Raw genomic sequence first — 18,320 nt, 5'->3', positions numbered from 1 at the left:
CTGGTGCTGGTGATTCTCATGTATAATCCTAGCTACTAGAGAGTCTGAGCCCTGAGAAATGTGATCAAAGTAAACCTGGGCAGGAAAGTCTGTGAGACTCTTAGCTCCAATTAACCACCAAAAAGCTAGAAGTACAGCTGTGCCTCCAGAGACAGAGTGTTAGCCCTGAGCACCCATGGACAATGCTTGGGCCCTGGGTTCAAGCTCAGGACTGTCAAAAAAAAAAAAAAGAAAAAAAGAATAGGATTTTATTCACAAAGTCAAACACTGGCCAGGCTGAGGATGAAAGAAGGGGAAACATTTTCTAAGCAGGCATAAAAAGCTTTACTCAGATATAATTAAATTACTTCAAATCAAACAGTAAAAAGAGACAAGGTTACTTCATATTAAAGTTAACAATGTGTTAACAGGAAAGAACAGTTGTTAACATTAGCACACCAGAAATTGGCACATCTGATTTCATTAAACAAATACTACTGGACTTACAAGCACAGATAGACTTCAACACAATAATGGTATGAGATTCAAGAGTTGAACAATATATATTCTTTTCAAGTGGTAGAGGGCTAGCCTTGAACACAAAGAGGCTCGGGGACAGTATTCAGGCCCTGAGCTCAATCCCTACAACCAAAAAAAAAAAAAAAACAAGAAGTCCATGGAACGTTTTCCACTATAGGTCATATTTAGGACATAAAGCAAGCCTTAGTAAATATAAGAACATTGACATAATCTCTTGTATTCTGTCAGACCACAATATAAGAAGTAATCAATAATGAAAGAAAATGGAGAATATATTCAAACACATGGTGACAGAACCATTAATTGTAAAGAAGTAAGAGTGAGAGATTCCTAGAATCTATTGAAAATGCAAACACAGCAAAGGCAGTGCCAAGTGGAAAATTGAGAGGTATGGCTGCATAGTTCAAGAAAGGAGGGGTATTGCAAATAAATTTACCAAGCTCCTAGAAAAACCAAGAGCAAGCCAAACCCCAATATAGCAGGTAAAAAGAACTAATAAAGCAGGAGATAAATAAAATGGAAATTCAAAGCAATATGAGGAATTACCAAAACAAAAAGATTGTTCTATGATAATTAAGATGGATAAATCTTTAGCAAACTGATCAAAAGGAGATAATACAATTAATTAATACAAGTAGAGCTGGGGAAGGGGATATCACAACAAATACCAATAAAATACAGAATGTGAGAAACTCTATGTTAGTCATTTGCCAAATAAAGAATATCTAGAGAACATGAAGAACTCAGAAAACTTAATAGTTAGCATAAGCCAGGAAAGAACTGCAAATCAAAACTGCACCAAGGTTCCTGGTCAGAATAATTACTATCAAGAAAATAAGTTGTGCTGAGCTGTAACTCAGTGGTAAAAGGCTTGCTTTTCAAGTGCAAGGTCCTATGTTTGATTCTCAGAACCAAACAGGAAAAGACAAAGAAGAAAACAACAGCAAAGGATGGTGATGCTGTAGGAAAAAAGAATGCTTGTACCATCATTGGTAGAAATGTTTAAGTGCAAGTACAATGGAAATTAGGCACAAAGATTCATTAGAAATCTAAAAATAGACCTACCTTCTGACCCTGCCATACTATTCAGGGACATATACCTGGAGGACTGAAAAAGAGAACAAAAGAGAGAAAGAAGCCTTGAAACCCATGTTTACGGCACTGCTCAGTAGTACAAGACATCTAGGAAGCTCAGTTTTATACTTTGCAAATGCTTCCTATTATTGTTGTTGTTTTTATATTATTATTCACCCTTCCAATGATTTTTGTCCTGTCCTTCAACCAAAAAAGGGCAGTAGAGAAGAATGTTCTAGGATGTCAAGTGGTGAGACATGCTGTAGTGTATTGTTGAATGGCACAAAGGAAACCTGAAAGAGGTGGTGAATAAAAAGAAAGTAGGACAAGAAATCATGAATTTCAAAATAGGGCAGTTTGTGGAATAGTGCCTAAAATACTCTAAATTGAGTTTCATTAGATAATTCTGTATGAATTATGTCCTAACTTAAAAGTACAAGATTGGAGTCTCACCATGTGAACTGGTAAAAGTGAAAATTAGAATTTAATAATGTTAGTTTAAAGATCAGCATGAAAACTCATTTGACATCTTTTCTCCCTCAGTGTTTGCTAAGTCTCTGAAGCTTGCAATCAATGAATTAAGTTCCTTTTGTGACTACCAATGGGACAATCTTAGCTTATCATGTTAATTGCATTGTTTGCCATAGCCAAGAATATGGAGTCAACCTTGATGCCCCTCAAGAGATAAGTGGATCAAGAGAATGTGGTTTCTACACACACACACACACACACACACACACACACACACACACACACACACACAAAGTTTCCATCAGAAAGAATGACATTATACCATTTGTAATGAAATGGAAAGACTTGGAAAAAATTATATTAAATGAAATAAGGCAGACCCACAGAATCACAGGTTGCGTGTTTCCCTCCTTTGTTGTAAATAGAATGTGTGCATAAATCAACAAGTAAACATACTGGATGGTAAAACATACAAAAGTACAGTTGGACAACAATAAATTACACAGGGCTCTAGACATTCAAACAGTGAGACCAATGGAGGAAATTTGTAGGAGAGGATCACAAAAGCTCAACAGCTATGTGTATATGACTATATAAAATGATGTTTATTGAAATGAACTCTAAGACATGGAAGCAAAAGGTTTTTTTTTGCTATTTTGCTTTGTTTTTTTTTTCTCCCTTGCTGCTATTTTTGTTTGATATATCTTTTGTATTATATGTAAGTTTCTGTTTGGGTAAGAGAAAGGAGAGAGCACAGAAATAAATGGTGGGACATAGAGGAAACAAATACAGTAGCGCTTACTAGATATGTTGAAAATGAACCATATAACTTGTGGGCGAGGAGAGTCAGGAGGAAAAATCTGAGAGAAAGTGAAAGAAGGGGTAAATAAGAAGGTTCAATAAAAAATGTGCTCCTTAATCAAAGACCTCGAGGTAAAAACCAACACACTGAAAACTTCACAAGAAGGAATAGGAGATACACTAGGCCTCCTTGGCACAGGTCGAAACTTTCTTAATAAGGACCAAGAATCACAACTAATCAGAGAAAGGCTGGATAAGTGGGACTGCATTAAACTGCAGAGCTTTTGTATGGCAAAGGACATAGCTAGTAAATTAAATAGGAAGCCTACAGAATGGGAGAAAATCAAAATGAGCAGGGGGAGGATGGGAGGGAAATGGGGACCATGTCATGAGAAAGGGTATCAATGTTTGTGAAGTAATGCACCTTCTGTCTGGTGAATACAATGTAACCCTTCTATTAATTACAATAAAATAAAAAAGAACAAAAAAGAAATGTGCTCCTTACCTGACATATATAACTGTAGACCTTGTCTATAATCACATTTACAGTAACAATAAAAAAAGAATTTTTGGGTAGCACCTTGTACATTCCCAGTGAAAACTCATTTTCCAATAGCTCATATTAACTTTCTTAAAACAGCATTTACCAGTGCTTAATCTATGGCCTACCTTTTTTTATTGTAATTGTAATATTGTAAATACAATATATAAGATAATAAGGTGAAATACTGTAACAATATGAGATAACCAAGCGACAACAAAAGAGATAAGAGATGACATAGTACATTAAGGACAACAATCACTCATTATATGGCTTTTGTTTCTATATCCTGGAGGTCCTTTCATTTAGTGTCATACTATATGGCCTTATGTATCTAGGTTTTGATCTATTGTAAATCTCTGCTAGGAGGGCCCAAGGTTTCTATGATTATAAGAAATGAGGGAAACTATTGAGCCTTGGTTCCTTTGAGTCTGGCTTACATCACTTAATATGATTTTTCTAAGTCTTTCCATGGCCTGCCTTTAATAACAAGTTGAGGAAACACAAGTCATTTATCTAGAATCCTCCATTTTGACTACCAACTTAATGTCTGAGCTACAGAGTTCAAAATCTCCACAGAAGCACATTCTCTCTTGATTGATCAATTCTTGAAGGTGAGCTGTCAAGAACTTGCTACCTGAGTCATACTACAATTCTGCACAGAGGGGCCATTCCATTTATCTGGCAGCACTCTATGTTTAATCAACCAACTGATCTTGTAGGGTAATTTTGGCTGTCAAGGAATAGAGGACCAAGCTGAAAAGTTATGTCAGCCACAAGGCAAACATGAACTGTTCCACAGGAAGTCAGAGACAAACACTTCAGGGTTTGGTTCATGCAAGGCACTGCCAGGCAAAAGTCTATTCTGCCTCAGGATGTGTTGAGTGCTCTCAAAACCTTCTAGCTTACTGTGTGGTGATAACCACATACACTGTAAAACACTATGTCCTTTTTCCCTTAAAGATTCATTTATTTCTTCATCCACATAACCAAAAATAAAAACTATAGAACAACTACTGCCCAAAGGAACAAAACATTTGCACAATCCTAAGATTTGGCAACTGTAGCTGAAGTTTCCAGTAACCTGCTTCATAAAATGGCTACAGTCAGTTGGGTGAAATATTCCACTTTTTATAGCTTGGCATATAATGAAGAATCTGCTCTAACTTTGACTTTGAGAATCTTTTGGAAAAAGGTATAGTTAAATAATCCAGATCTCTAGGAAGAAAACTGCTTTAAGATAAACAACAAACAAGCTTTCTGATCGGGGGACTATGTACATCTTTCTGAGCTAGAAACTTCTCCACTCTGATGCATGTCAGACAGAATGCTAGCCACCCTATCCCTGCAGGGAGATGTTGATCTCAAAATCTGCAATAATTTCTATTATTGGTTTTATAATTTAAATGACATTTCTTCTCTTTCACTGTATTTACCAAATACAGACTTTTTAGTCAACCCCAAAATGCTATTTCTTTGCAACATTTAAGAACAGTTGGTTTTGAGGGGGAGGAGAAGAAGGGGTGGATGGCAATGTTTTCTACTTTTTTACATAACAGCACATTATTGATCTATTTTTAAGAAACTGAAGAATTTCTCTTCTTTCTTATTTCACTATCAACCCCTTGTTAATAAATGTTATGTCTTTTATAAGAAACGTATTATGTAACTATTAAGTTTATGTAAGTATTAGGTACAGACCCATTTGTTCAGAATGTTTTTCTGACAATGGCATCTATTTACATTTATTTACTCTCAAGTGGAAGTTACAATGTTGTAAAAAAGCCAGCTACATCTTTTCTGATTTTTTTTTTTTGCCAGTCCTGGGCCTTGAGCTCAGAGACTGAGCACTGTCCTTGGACTTTCTCAAGGCTAGAACTCTACGACTTGAGCCACAGCACCAATTCTGTTTTTTTTTTCTCTGCATGTGGTACCAAGGAATTGAACCTGGGACTTCATGCATGCTAGGCAAGCACTCTACCACTAGGCCAAGCTCCCGGACCCCTTTTCTGAATTTTTTATAAAGCATTATTTTCTTGTTAGGTCGAAACATCAAATTCCAAATGAATTAACCACAACTGGTGTCTCTCTCTGACATTAGCTAAGACTTTAACATATGAACATGGTTCATTTAGTTAAAAATGGTGTATAGACATGGAAACTAAACATTGACTGTAAAGATTTCCCCCCAAATCTTTTGCTCTTCATAACCTTTTGTCAACTTAAACCTGTGCGCCAAATATATAATGGCTCCAAGGGAAAAGAACATTAAGGTTTCAAAACATCCACATTTTGACATTTATTGTCCTAAAGATGTTCACACCTTGAACCATAGAAAAAGACGGTTGAATGGGAAAAACAGGAGTTAGTGTGTAAACTAAGATGGTATACAGGGTGGAGGAGTGTGAATTGGTCAGCATACTTCATGTACAGCCTGTAATAATGGAACAATGATACATTCGAGGATTAGGCTGGGAAAAAGGATGAGAGAGTGATGGAGGTGAGTCTGATCAAGGTTCATTTTACGTATATATGGATATGTCAGAATGAATTTCTCTTGCACAACTATTAAGGCTAGTAAAAAGTTAAATGCTCGAAGAGCACTTTCGAAGGTGATATAGTACAATACACTTGATACTTCTGTTCTGTAGTTATCGCATCTCTAGTCATTTTGTACATGATCAATATGAATTTTCTTTACTCAGTCACAGTAAATTGACAAAATTGCATGAAGTCTAATATTTTGTAATATTTTCAAAACAATGAAAAATAAGAGATCCATAAAAATGTGCATACAAATTTCCTATCCACACAGATAAGTGTCAAATTTGTATAACTACTACTGAAATACTAACTGTATGAATTTGTGGGAAAAATATGGAACGCATCTTACCTACTTACACTATGCATTTGCCTTAGGATAATCAGTGACTGATGCTTTAAAGTGATTCTCCAAATTCACAGTAGGTGAGTTTCTTAGACTTAGAATTGCTCAGATCTCAACACAGGGATTTTTTTTAAAAACGCGAACCAATAGAAATAAAAGTTTCAAAATGGGAAACTGAACCTCAGTATACATAGCCTTAAAAATCTATTTCAAATTGATCATAAACTATAATTTTATGTATGTATACATATATGTATAATTGTACTAATATTGCCCTCCCATGGCAATGGTTGAACTGTGAAATCTGTAGAGATAGGAAACCTTGATCTGAGAGCCAAGATTTCTGACAAGATGGTGGAAAGTGCAAATCCAGTGTGATGATCTGTAAAAATTTCCATGCATTATTTGATATTCTAGAAGAAATGACCAAACACAACACAATGTAACTCTCCTCCCTTCCAAATTCCACAATGAATTCTTATTCTTCCTCAGAAGGGGATCAGAGAGAGGGATGTGAATGTAGCTTGCCTTTCCCTGGAATTGAAACAAAAGTAAGACTTGAGAGTTGTCCCTGGGGTGTGGTATGAAACAACCTGTTCTTTTCAGACAGAGGAGATCTGAGAAAACCCCCAAGGCACTGAAACAAAGACACCCCCTGCTAACCCTCCCTCAGCAGAGATGAGAAGCTGTCAAGCATTTATAGAACATAAATGTGGGCCTCCAGAGATGAGGCCAAGCAGAGCAATAGTGTCTGCTCATAAATTTGTAGTGTTGTTCATTCCCCAGTACTATCTCCCAGACAACGGACAACAGCAGTTAAGTCTATTAAATCACTTTTCTTATTTTTCCCTTTCCTCTTGGACTTTTTCGTATCACCTGAGTACTTGCAGGGTACCACACTGAGATGCCCTGTGTGTAAAGATAGTGTGTGATTGATGAGGCTGGGGTCAGCCGAGTTGGGTTCCTGATTTTCCTGTCATTGTTTTGCTTTTTCCTGTAATGTGTGGCCTTGGTTGTCACACTGACTATATGTAGACATCACACTGACTATTCAGCTCATGAATGTGTCATTTACATATGTGGTTCTGTGCAGTCCCTCAAAACAATGCTTTCTCTGTTCTCTCATTTGGATACAAATATGGAGGAAGTCTTCACCTTGGCTATGCCTTCAAAGGGTCAGAGACTAATAATCTCAGAAGTATGGCTCATATCTATCTATCTATCTGTCTGTCTGTCTGTCTGTCTGTCTGTCTGTCTGTGTGTGTGTGTGTGTGTTTATACACATACAAGAGTCCCATATAGGGGCCAGGAGTTTGGCCTAGTGGTTAAAGTGCTTGCCTAGCATGCATGAAGACCTGGGTTCGATTCCTCGGTACCACATACATAGAATAAAGCCGGAAGTGGTGCTGAGGCTCAAGTGGTAGAGCTCTAGCCTTGAGAAAGTCCAAGGACAGTGCTCAGGCCCTGAGCTCAAGCCCAGGACTGGCAAAAACAAAAACAAAAACAAAAACAAAACAAAAAAAGAGTCCCATATAGATATATACATACACATAAGATATATATATATATATATATACATACACACGTATGCACATATGATGCACTGGGAAAGGCAGGGTAAAAATACTTGAAATTTTCTTGGGATTTATTTTAAATGACACATTTATAGAGTATCTGTCATTTTAATGTAATTTATGTCATAATATATAGTTTGTAAATATATTCAAATTGAGTTTGAAAAATAATGTGCATCATCAAAAAAGATTGAGATTCCTAAGACACTCCAACTGTGTTATTAGGGTAGGACTAGTGACCTTGATCCAAGTCCCAGTTCTTTGCGAGACCTTATGAATGGCTGCTACCAACTGTCTAGTGCAAAACGTTATCCCTACTCATGACACCATCCAGTCCCGACGACTCCAGGTTTCACTCTTAGTCTTGGATGTGCTCATCTCTGTAACTTTCTTTGAAGTGCTTATGGAATGAGGCTTTTTGTTCTGCAGGTGACTGCGAAATCCTTGATGTCAGCTCCAACAGTAAAAGCAACCTTAAGGTGACTTAACAGGAAACACTTTTTCTTTGCTGGGAATAAGTCTTCTTGCTGTGTTCTTTTTCTGTTTCTCAATAGCTGTAAATATCTTATTAATAGGGATCTTGGCTATTTTCTCTTTAACCTTCAAGAACAACTTGCAGTACTGCTTCAGTACTTTTGAAGGACATGTCATCCTGATTTTTGATTCGGTAAGCAAGTCTGTTGTCTACTGTCCAGATCATCCTGGAGCGCAAAGATGAAGGATAGAGTGACAGCCCTCACAGCACAACTGCACTGCTCCAATTCACCCAGGAGTTGCAATTTAATCTCCATGTTTCCTTTAAGAATTACTAGTCCCAGCTTTTCCTTTTAGTAACTGTTTTTACCCATATGAGGAGAAAAACAACCAATTTGTTAGAGTGAATTGCTACCTACAAGACAAATACAAATTATTCACTGGATCTACAACTAAATCCTATGGAAAAGTGATTATTGTCATCATCACAATTTCACATAAAAAGATCATGAAACTCGGAGAAATTAATGTTTTGTCCAAGGGCATTCAGGTCAGAGACAAATACAGGAAATTTAAGCCCTCTTTCTGACTGCAAAGCTACAACAGGCTTTCTTTATCATTAATATGTATCCAGTTTAATATATATACGGGGGATGTGCTAAGTACTCTTTTTCCAAGAATATTTTGATAGAATATTGTTATTTTATACAAGGATAAAATAACACATACTCATTGTATTCTTGTCACTTATCATCAAAGATTCCTGTATTTTGTTGACTATTTTTGATCACAAGGGCAAATTGAAATTTTTGAAGAACTAATTTCAACAGTTTGGGGTGAACACTGGTTGCGATAGAGCCTATTATATTGAAAATGTAGCAGTATCAAATCTACTTCTTTTTACTAAATGAACTATAATATCTAGGATGGCTCGAGATATTTCAGATGAAAATTCCTCTCAATAAAGAGATGATCTTTCCTATAAGAAGGAGGGCAGAAACCTGAGGTAAATGCTAAATAAATTTGCCACATTTCAATTTCTACAAACACAACATAGCACTCCTACTTGATTTTGTCACTGTTTTCAAAATGGTTTGCTTATAACACAGATATTACTGCTTGCTTTAAACTTTCTATTAAAAAATAGCTCTAGGAGCCGGGAGTTTGGCCTAGTGGTTAAAGTGCTTGCCTAGCATGCATGAAGACCCCGGTTCGATTCCTCGGTACCACATACATAGAAAAAAACCAGAAGTGGTGTTGAGGCTCAAGTGGTAGAGCTCTGGCCTTGAGAAAGTCCAAGGACAGTGCTCAGACCCTGAGCTCAAGCTCAGGGCTGGCAAAAAAACAAAAAAAAATAAAAAATAGCTCTAGAGCCCAATTTTAATATGAAATATGCTTTGATAGAGCTTTACTCTTTGATGTCAATTTAATACTTGAGTATTTCACATAGTATAAATAGCAATTTATGATTGTGCTTAGATTATCAGATCCAGTGTCTCTTAGCCACAGGCTCAGGGGCCCATAATAGCTCTGTATTTTGGATGAAAAACATTGCTGGGAGTGTATGAAATAAAATCAAGGCTTTGTTTAAAGTAATAGTGCTTTGAAGCTTCCAAAAAAAAAGAAATGCAGAGGCATAAAATTCAAAAAACAGTTTTGTTAGGGTTGCCTGGGACACTTTGTTCCATTTCATTTATAGTTTGTAAAGAAAAAATCAATAATGTTATCTTTTTCTCCCTCAATGTCATAAATTGGGTCTCTGATTTTGAAAGCCAGCGTGTGTAGTGACTGATTATTTCTTTTACTCGGGGGGGGGTGGGGGGGCTTCAAAGAGAGACTTCAGTGAACAAGCTTCAGTGAATGATTTTTACCAATCCAAAGTAAACAAGAACCTCTCAGTGGTTAAGCACATGTTCTGAGTTGAGTGAAACAAAATATTCCTAAGTGGAGTGGAAAGGGGTAGTCGAACATAGTTGGATGAGAGAGCTGTACATCTCTAAGAACAGAAATGACACATGAAGACCTTCTCCAGCCATTCTAATCACACAATTGAAACACTGTGGACCTGCTTTAAGCTGGATGGTCTAGGAATTCCCTTGATATGTAGGCTTCTACATTTATTTCTTCTGGGAAAAATAGGAGGTGAATCCATTCATCATGTATTAATGATCTAAAAAATGGAACTTTTGTGTATCAGTCTTTGTTTTTCATTTTCACTGTTGGAATACAATTAGATTCTATAGACAGATGGGCTTCAGCCACACTAATTACCACAACAATCAATTAACTCAGATGCTATTTAGAATAGAGAAAGCTATGTAAACAACAATCTGGAAATTTTGTCTTTTATGAGACATTTGTAGAAATATCATCTATCATGCACATAATTCGTAAAATATCCAAATGACCATGTTCTCATGGTATAAATTAGACTTCTTTGTTTACCCCAGTCTTGCCAAGAAATGAAAACAGACAGTGTATCTCCATACATTGCCATATAATACCCACTGAAGCAGCGGCCTATAGCTGGAGGCACCTGGGTCTTGTGTTTGAGGTGAATGCATGCTATTTTTTTCCATGCCCTAATGTTATAGAAGGTGAGGTCTGGGGAGAATGGAAAGCTAGTTGTTTTAAGAGAGTGTTTTATTATATCATTGAGAGTATGTAGCACCCTTCACATTTTAAAGTTGACATATGACATCCAGTAATTGCATACATTCCTATTAAGTGTATCCAAAAGAACTTTTAAAGATCCCTGCCAAAGCCTCTACTCTCTTTTCCATGAAAATATTCCCTACAGGCTAGAGAATAGCAGAAGCTACAATGGAAGGGCATGGTTAGGAAATTCTTGTGTCACTAAAGCAGTGAAGGTGAACTGAGGAAGAATTGCCTAAATTCCAAAAATCTTTGTTGTATTTCAATCATTGGAAATAAATATAGCAAACCAATATCACCAAAATCTCAGGCCAATTATACGTATTTATATATTTATTTTTCTAATGTATTAGGGTATTTAAACTTCTAAGTCTGGTGATAATAAACCATTTCATTATTCAACATATTCACTAAACAACTATCTGTTGAACTACATACTCCTTCATGAATGCTCTTGCACAGCACATTTTGTGACTAGAAAGTAAGGAATAACATGGAAAAGTTATTGGCTTAACCTAAAGATGAGTTTGAAAAATTCTACATCTTTTCCCATGTTGCACTGAAAATCTCAAGTTATAATTTAATTGTATAATTAGTATTGATAACACTTGAAAGGTCCTATGAGACCATAGTTAAGGGAAGGAATTCTAGCAAGGCAACAAATAACCATGTCTAATGTATTTAGATATTGAATATATTTAATAATGATATTTATTTACATCTTTTTCAAAACATAAACTCCAAATGTATTGTTTCATAAAACAGCACTTTAAACATCAATTGACTCTTTAATGGAACCATCAGTTATCTCATTCTTTTTCTGTTGTTACATTAAGTTTTTAGAATGAGATAAATTACAAAAGCCATTACTGAAGGCTTACTCCCCAAAATAACTTCAGAGCTACTTACTTAACTAATATGAAATCAGTGCCATCTCTTCAATTTTCTGGGTATTTAGGCTATACAATGAGAATTGATTTTCTTAGTGATAGTCCTGAGACCTTCCAAGAATCTCACTTATCAAAGAAAGATTCAATTATGTTCTTATATTGCACTTACCCAGGATGGAAAGTCTGGAAATATATTTAAAGAACTCCACAAGAGAACTTTCAATAGCCTTTGGTTATCTAGATTAACACACCTGGACCATCCCTAACCCCCTTTCATCAATATCTTATGCTTACAGGGATTAATGGCACAAAACATTGCCTTTTCAGGAATATTTGTAGATGGTTACCAATGATCTCCTTATCTATTATATCCTCAAATGAGGGGTCAGTTAAAATTCTGAGTTAAGAGAATTATACTTATGGCATTTGAGACAGCAGTAGTGTGGAGAAAAATGGAAGGATGAAAAACACATAAAACAGAAGTACAGGATAGCCCTAGGAGACTGCCTGTCTTTTTAGACTTTAGGTGATTTTCAACAGAGGATGAAGGCCTGGGTGGACAGCTCGACCAGAGGGTCTGAGGATTCCTGACAGTTCTAATACACTATGATTTAAGGAGAGATGAGAATTAATTGGTAAGATCTTGAGGCGTTTTGATTTCTAGAAGGTGCTCATAGTAAAAAAAAAAAGTAAAAATGTAAAAAGTATATAAACACAAATTTCCACAAAACAGAGAAATACGGAAAGATAAAAAGCATCACATGAGCTTTAATTATGTTCCAGCAAGTGGAATATGGAAAAGAGATGTTAGGTTTTCTTAATATAAACTTCAGATTTTGGTTGGCCAAAAAAGTGCTTATCCTACCAGAATAATTTCATCTCATATTTAAAAAACAAAACAAAAACCCTAGTATTATCTCCTTAACTTAATGCAGTTTTAGGAACAAACTGTGCAAAGCTCCTTGGCAAATTAAAGACAGAAATACTGGGTTCCCAAGCTGTTCTTCAGCAGAGTACTTTGTGATGTCTGACGTCACAGTGGTTCTCAAACTCAGGAGAAACAATTATTGATTCCTGAGGACATGATCATCAGTATGCTAGGAACCACAGAAACAACTGCACAACTGAATTATTACAGCCAAAGAACTATTTTTATATCTGTAACTAGTGAAAATAGCTTAAAACAATTACTACTTTTTTACATACATTTAAGCCTTTATTTTAAATATGCAGCAATATATAGTAGGGATATATGACACACACAGATCTATTGAATATACAGACACGTAAGTGAATAGAGAAATCTATTAAACATGAAGATAAATGCATAGATACATAAAGGTAAAAATACCTCCCAATCCTCCATATACAGGAGCATGACACGTTTTCTACTTCCTTAGTTCTGCTTTAATTTCCTTTTTCAGGTGTTTGCTTTTCTGTAAAAAATATTCTGATCCAACCCCCTTCTTTTTAATAAAATCTTCAGTATCACAAACTGGCCTTTCGAGTTCAAGCTTTAACCATCTTATGCTTTTCTAAAACCCCATCCCTCTCAGACATAGAAAACTCCACTCTAATTCCATTCTAAGTCGTACTCTGAGTCCAATTCTTATTTTTTTTTCTTCCAGTCCTGGGGCTTGAACTCAGGGCACATGCACTGTCTTTGGATATGTTTTACTCAAGGCCAGCATTCTGCCACTTGAGCTGCAGCAACACTTCTGGCTTTTTCTGTGTATGTGGTTCCGGGGAATCAACCCAAATCTTTGTGCATGCTAGGTGAGCATGCTACCACTAGGCCACGCTCCCAGTCCTTGAGTCCAACTCTTTCTGGAAGTTTTTACTGCTCCACAACCCTTACCATTTTTTGTTCCCTTTTCAGGCTCTTGTGCCTCCTGTACCATGCAGCCTGGTAATGTGGTATGGTTTAAAAATCTCCCCAATTTCTATGCGTGCATGTTCTCCCTCAGATTGGAACACTTTTAACAACACATCCTGCATCTAACATCAGTCATGTCTGAATCCCCGGGACCCAGCACATGCCTCACATATACTTGGCATTCAAATAACATTTCTAATAAATAACAGGAGCATGGCAACCGTGCGATAATTAAAGCAATAAATAAGACACAATTTTTCATTTGAGAAAGGAACATGAGAAACAGGAGGCAAAATAACTTTGGGCAAATGCCTTTCCCTCTTCTAGGCAAACATGCAGGCCTTACAAGACACAGTAAACACGTCATGAAATATAGGAAAAATAATACAAACTTTAGGATTTCTCTTTAATTAAAGGAAAATAAAAGCCAAAACAAATATATGCCCTAATCTCTTCCATTTCCTTTTCCTTCTTCCATCAACCCTCTTCTTCCTGTTTCTAACTCTTTAGATCCATAAATGACATTTTATAAAGTAGACTAAAATAGCTTCCTTCTTTTTATACTACCACTAACATTCACATGCAATTGGGACTGGGAGTTTGGCCTAGTGGTAGAGTGCCTGCTTAGCATTCACGAAGACCTGGGTTCAATTCCTTGGTACCACATACATAGAAAAAAACTGGAAGTGGTGCTGAGGCTCAAGTGGAAGAGCTCTAGCCTTGAGAAAGTCCAAGGACAGTGCTCAGGCCCTGAGCTCAAGCCCAGGACTGGCAAAACAATTTACATACAAGTATTTCCTATTGCACTGAACATCTCATCTTTCTTTCCAAGTAACAGGCCTTGTGTAGAAAGGTTATCTGTGATTGCATGCCACCATTTGTCTGAATGAGTCTCACCACTGCTCATCCAGAAAATGTTCATCCTTCATAGCTTGAATGGTCTCCTCTTTGGAGAAATATCTTGCCAAACAGGTATCTGTACATGTACTTACCTTCAATATTGTGATTTTTCTATATGCCCATTTACTCCTCAGAATGTGAAATCCCCAAGGGCTGGCATCAAGTTCAACTATTCACATAACACTTACCATGGTGAAAGTAAGCTCTTGCTGTGTCACAAATAAGTAAAGGTATACAGAATGCCACTTCAAAATAAACAAAATGAATTTTGACATATTTAGGAGTACTTGAAATAATATTTTTCTTATCTGGTGTCAAGTGGGTCTTCAATGGCTTGTCTTGGAATCTAATAGTCTTGCTTGACTCTGTTTTCATGGGAACATGCCTTCTAAGTTCCAACAGCACATATGAAAAGGAACTTATGGCCTCTAAGTTCCATGTGCCTAGCGGCTGGCACTGAGGCTGGGAGGAAGCCTTGGGACTGGTGAGCAGTTAAGGCCCTCTGAGATCAACCCTGCAGGACATACCACGTGGGAGGAACAGTCAGGCCAACGAGAGCAACCAGCCCCAGTCAGCCAGTGAACCATCCATGCTCCCGGCCCACCTGGCTTTCCTGGGCCATGCTGATCACGGTGTACTGTGTACGGAGGGACCTCTCCGAGCGAACTTTCTCCCTCCAGGTCAACCCTGACTTCGAGCTCTGCAACTTCCGAGTCCTCTGTGAGATCGAGTCTGGAGTCCCTGCTGAGGAGAGTCAGATCATCTACATGGAGAGACTCCTTGTGGATGACCACTGCTCCCTGGGCTCCTACGGCCTCAAAGATGGAGATGTTGTTGTATTACTTCAGAAGGACAATATGGGACCCCGGCCTCCAGGAAGGGCTCTTCATCATCCTCATCATCATCGAGTTGATTTCAACGGGGTTGCCACACCTGGGACCTCAACGGCCCGGCAGCGGGCATCATCAGCCCAGCAATCCCATGGCTTGGCCTCTGGGGAGAAGGCAGCCTCTGCTCAAGGGCTGGGCAGCCCTGCCTTGATTCGCAGCATGCTGCTCTCCAATCCCCACGACCTGTCCCTGCTGAAAGAACGCAACCCAGTTCTGGCAGATGCTCTGCTCAGTGGAAACCTGGACACGTTTTCTCGGGTCTTGAGGGAGCAGCAACGAGAGATAGCCTTGAGAGAGCAGGAGAGGCTTCGCCTCTACACGGCTGACCCCTTCGATAGGGAAGCTCAGGCCAAAATAGAAGAAGAGATTCGGCAGCAGAATATTGAAGAAAACATGACCATTGCCATGGAGGAGGCCCCTGAGAGCTTCGGACAAGTGGCGATGCTCTATGTTAACTGCAAAGTGAGTGGTCTTCCTCTGAAGGCATTTGTTGACTCGGGTGCTCAAATGACAATCATGAGCCAGGCTTGTGCTGAGAGATGCAACATAATAAGGCTGATGGATCGACGCTGGGCTGGAGTTGCTAAAGGGGTGGGCATACAGAAGATTATGGGCCGCATCCATCTAGCGCAGATTCAGATTGAAGGTGATTTCTTACAATGTTCTTTCTCTATACTTGAAGAGCAGCCCATGGACATTCTTTTAGGGCTAGATATGCTCAGGAGACATCAGTGTTCCATAGATTTGAAGAAAAATGTGCTGGTGATTGGTACTACTGGCACACAGACTTCCTTCCTTCCCGAGGCAGAGGTACCCGGATGTGGTATGTTGATAAGTAGTAATGAGGAAGAAGAGTCTTCAAACAAGGAAGTAGCAGAAAAGATTAAACATCCCTTCATGGATTCAGGACGCAAAAAGCACTGAAGCAAAATTACAGCTATGTCATCATCTTCGAAAGAAACTCAAGTCCCAGGAAATATAAGAACAAACTCACTGGCAGTGTAATCATTAAACACATCCATAACAACTGAGTACTTGGATGGGTCAGTGTATAAATCAGATGGTTCTTGTGGGCCCCTTGTCCACTCCCACTGTTCAGAAACCACTGAACCTCAATAGGAAGGATGGCTCTGGAAACTGGTCAGCTTCTAGCTAATCCATGAGGAGGTAAGTCAGCCTCTTCTACAAGATTATAGGGAGACCTGTCCAAGCAATTGACATTTTGTAACAAAATGGCAAAAGCCAATGCTGCAGATCTCATAAGGCATCCATAGAAAACAATTTCATAAAAGCACTAAGATTTTTGATAGGTAGTTGAGCCAAGGTCTTCCTGTGTAACTGAGACCATCCTCAAACTCATGATTTTCCTGTCTGTCTCCTCAGTGCTAGGATTACATGTGTGCCACCATGCTGGGGCTAATATGCTTTATTTTAGATTATTATTATTATTATTATTATTATTATTATTATTATTTGCCAGTCCTGGGCTTGAGCTCAGGGCCTGAGCACTGTCCTTGGACTTTCTCAAGGCTAGAGCTCTACCACTTGAGCCACAGCACCATTTCTGGCTTTTTTCTATATATGTGGTACTGAGGAATCAAACCCGGGTCTTCATGAATGCTAGGTAAGCACTCTACCACTAGGCCAAACTCCCAGCCCCTTATATTATTTTATATTGGAGAAATATGTCTATTTTTACAGATTGTATTTTCTTTGGGAGAGGTATGAAATGGTGAGTCAGTTATAGCCTCAAACTGATTAATATTTACAAATATCTATTTGGGGAAGCATGAGAGTCCATTTCTTTATCTTTTACATCTTTCTTTCTCCTAATGTCATGTTCACCACAACCTATCCCTAATGGCCACTTTTGACATAGTTGAGAGTAGTTTTCTCCAATGTTATAAAATAATTTCCTATTTCCTACACTCAAAATGCAGTTATAAAACAAACAAGCAGTGAGTTAGACTTTCTTAAATCATGGTACCCTTTGGTAGCTTAGTGATTGTATGAGAGCAGGACGTAGGGCATCAGCAATCTCAGACTCTTATACCTACTTTGAAATTTCAATTAATGCTTATTACAAAAGTTTTAATTGATAAAATAAATTTGAAAATCCCATACTAGGAATAGCTATAAGGCCTCATTCAGAAATGTGATCCATTCTGAGACTAGTAACTGAAAGGATGGGTTATAACCCTTCATTAAAATATCTAACAAAATGGTCAAAGTATCTGAGACCATCAGATGCAGGGGAAACTGTTTCAGGACAATTAATTCTTCAAGACGTATCAAACCAGTAGATTCAATGTCAAGAAAATTATGCTCGGATCTTAGCTCTGAATTACTTAGATGAATCACTGATGAAGTGTTTCAAAGTGGGGAACCATTTTCAAGTGCTAAAATTACATTACAATCAAGGATATGCTTTAACTTACTCTATTTCCCAACAATAATTAAAGGTCACTGGAACATTTCCTAAACCCTAACAACAACAAATAGTCCTCTTTTCAGCCAGCTGCTGGTAGCTCACACCTGTAATCCTAGCTACTCAGGAGGCTAAGGTCTGAGGATCAAGGTTTGAAGGCAGCCTGGGCAGGAAAGTCTGTGTGACTCCTATTTCCATTCAACTATTTAGAAAAAGCCAGAAGTGTTGTTGTGGCTCAAGTGGTAGAGCACTAGCTCTGAGTACAAAGAGGTTCAGGGACAGCACCCAGGCCCTGAGTTCAAGCCCCAGGACAGCAAAGAAAAGTCCTCTTTTTTAACCT

General features: G+C 37.9%; 2 protein-coding genes across 3 annotated transcripts in view; one reads left to right on the top strand and one right to left on the bottom strand.

The window, feature by feature from the left end:
• The window catches only part of Pdgfd (platelet derived growth factor D), a 177,683-nt gene that overhangs the window by 75,530 nt on the left and 83,833 nt on the right, over positions 1 to 18,320 (bottom strand). The window lies entirely within an intron of this gene.
• Positions 15,101 to 16,583, top strand: Ddi1 (DDI proteasomal shuttling factor 1). Its single transcript, XM_090319814.1, has one exon. It carries the CDS (start codon positions 15,283 to 15,285, stop codon positions 16,474 to 16,476), a length of 1,194 nt encoding a protein of 397 aa, XP_090175940.1. The 5' UTR covers positions 15,101 to 15,282; the 3' UTR covers positions 16,477 to 16,583.

This window comes from Megascapheus bottae, chromosome 27 (genome assembly GCF_031878675.1).
Source record: "Megascapheus bottae isolate mThoBot1 chromosome 27, mThoBot2.hap1, whole genome shotgun sequence".
NCBI lineage: Eukaryota > Metazoa > Chordata > Mammalia > Rodentia > Geomyidae > Megascapheus > Megascapheus bottae.
Note: the sequence above shows the minus strand (reverse complement) of the source record. Positions and strands in the feature narration are given on the sequence as shown.

What these genes read in the sequence shown, in the direction of transcription:
- Ddi1 (XM_090319814.1), top strand. Translation starts at nt 15,283, where the DNA reads ATGCTGATCACGGTGTACTGTGTACGGAGGGACCTCTCCGAGCGAACT.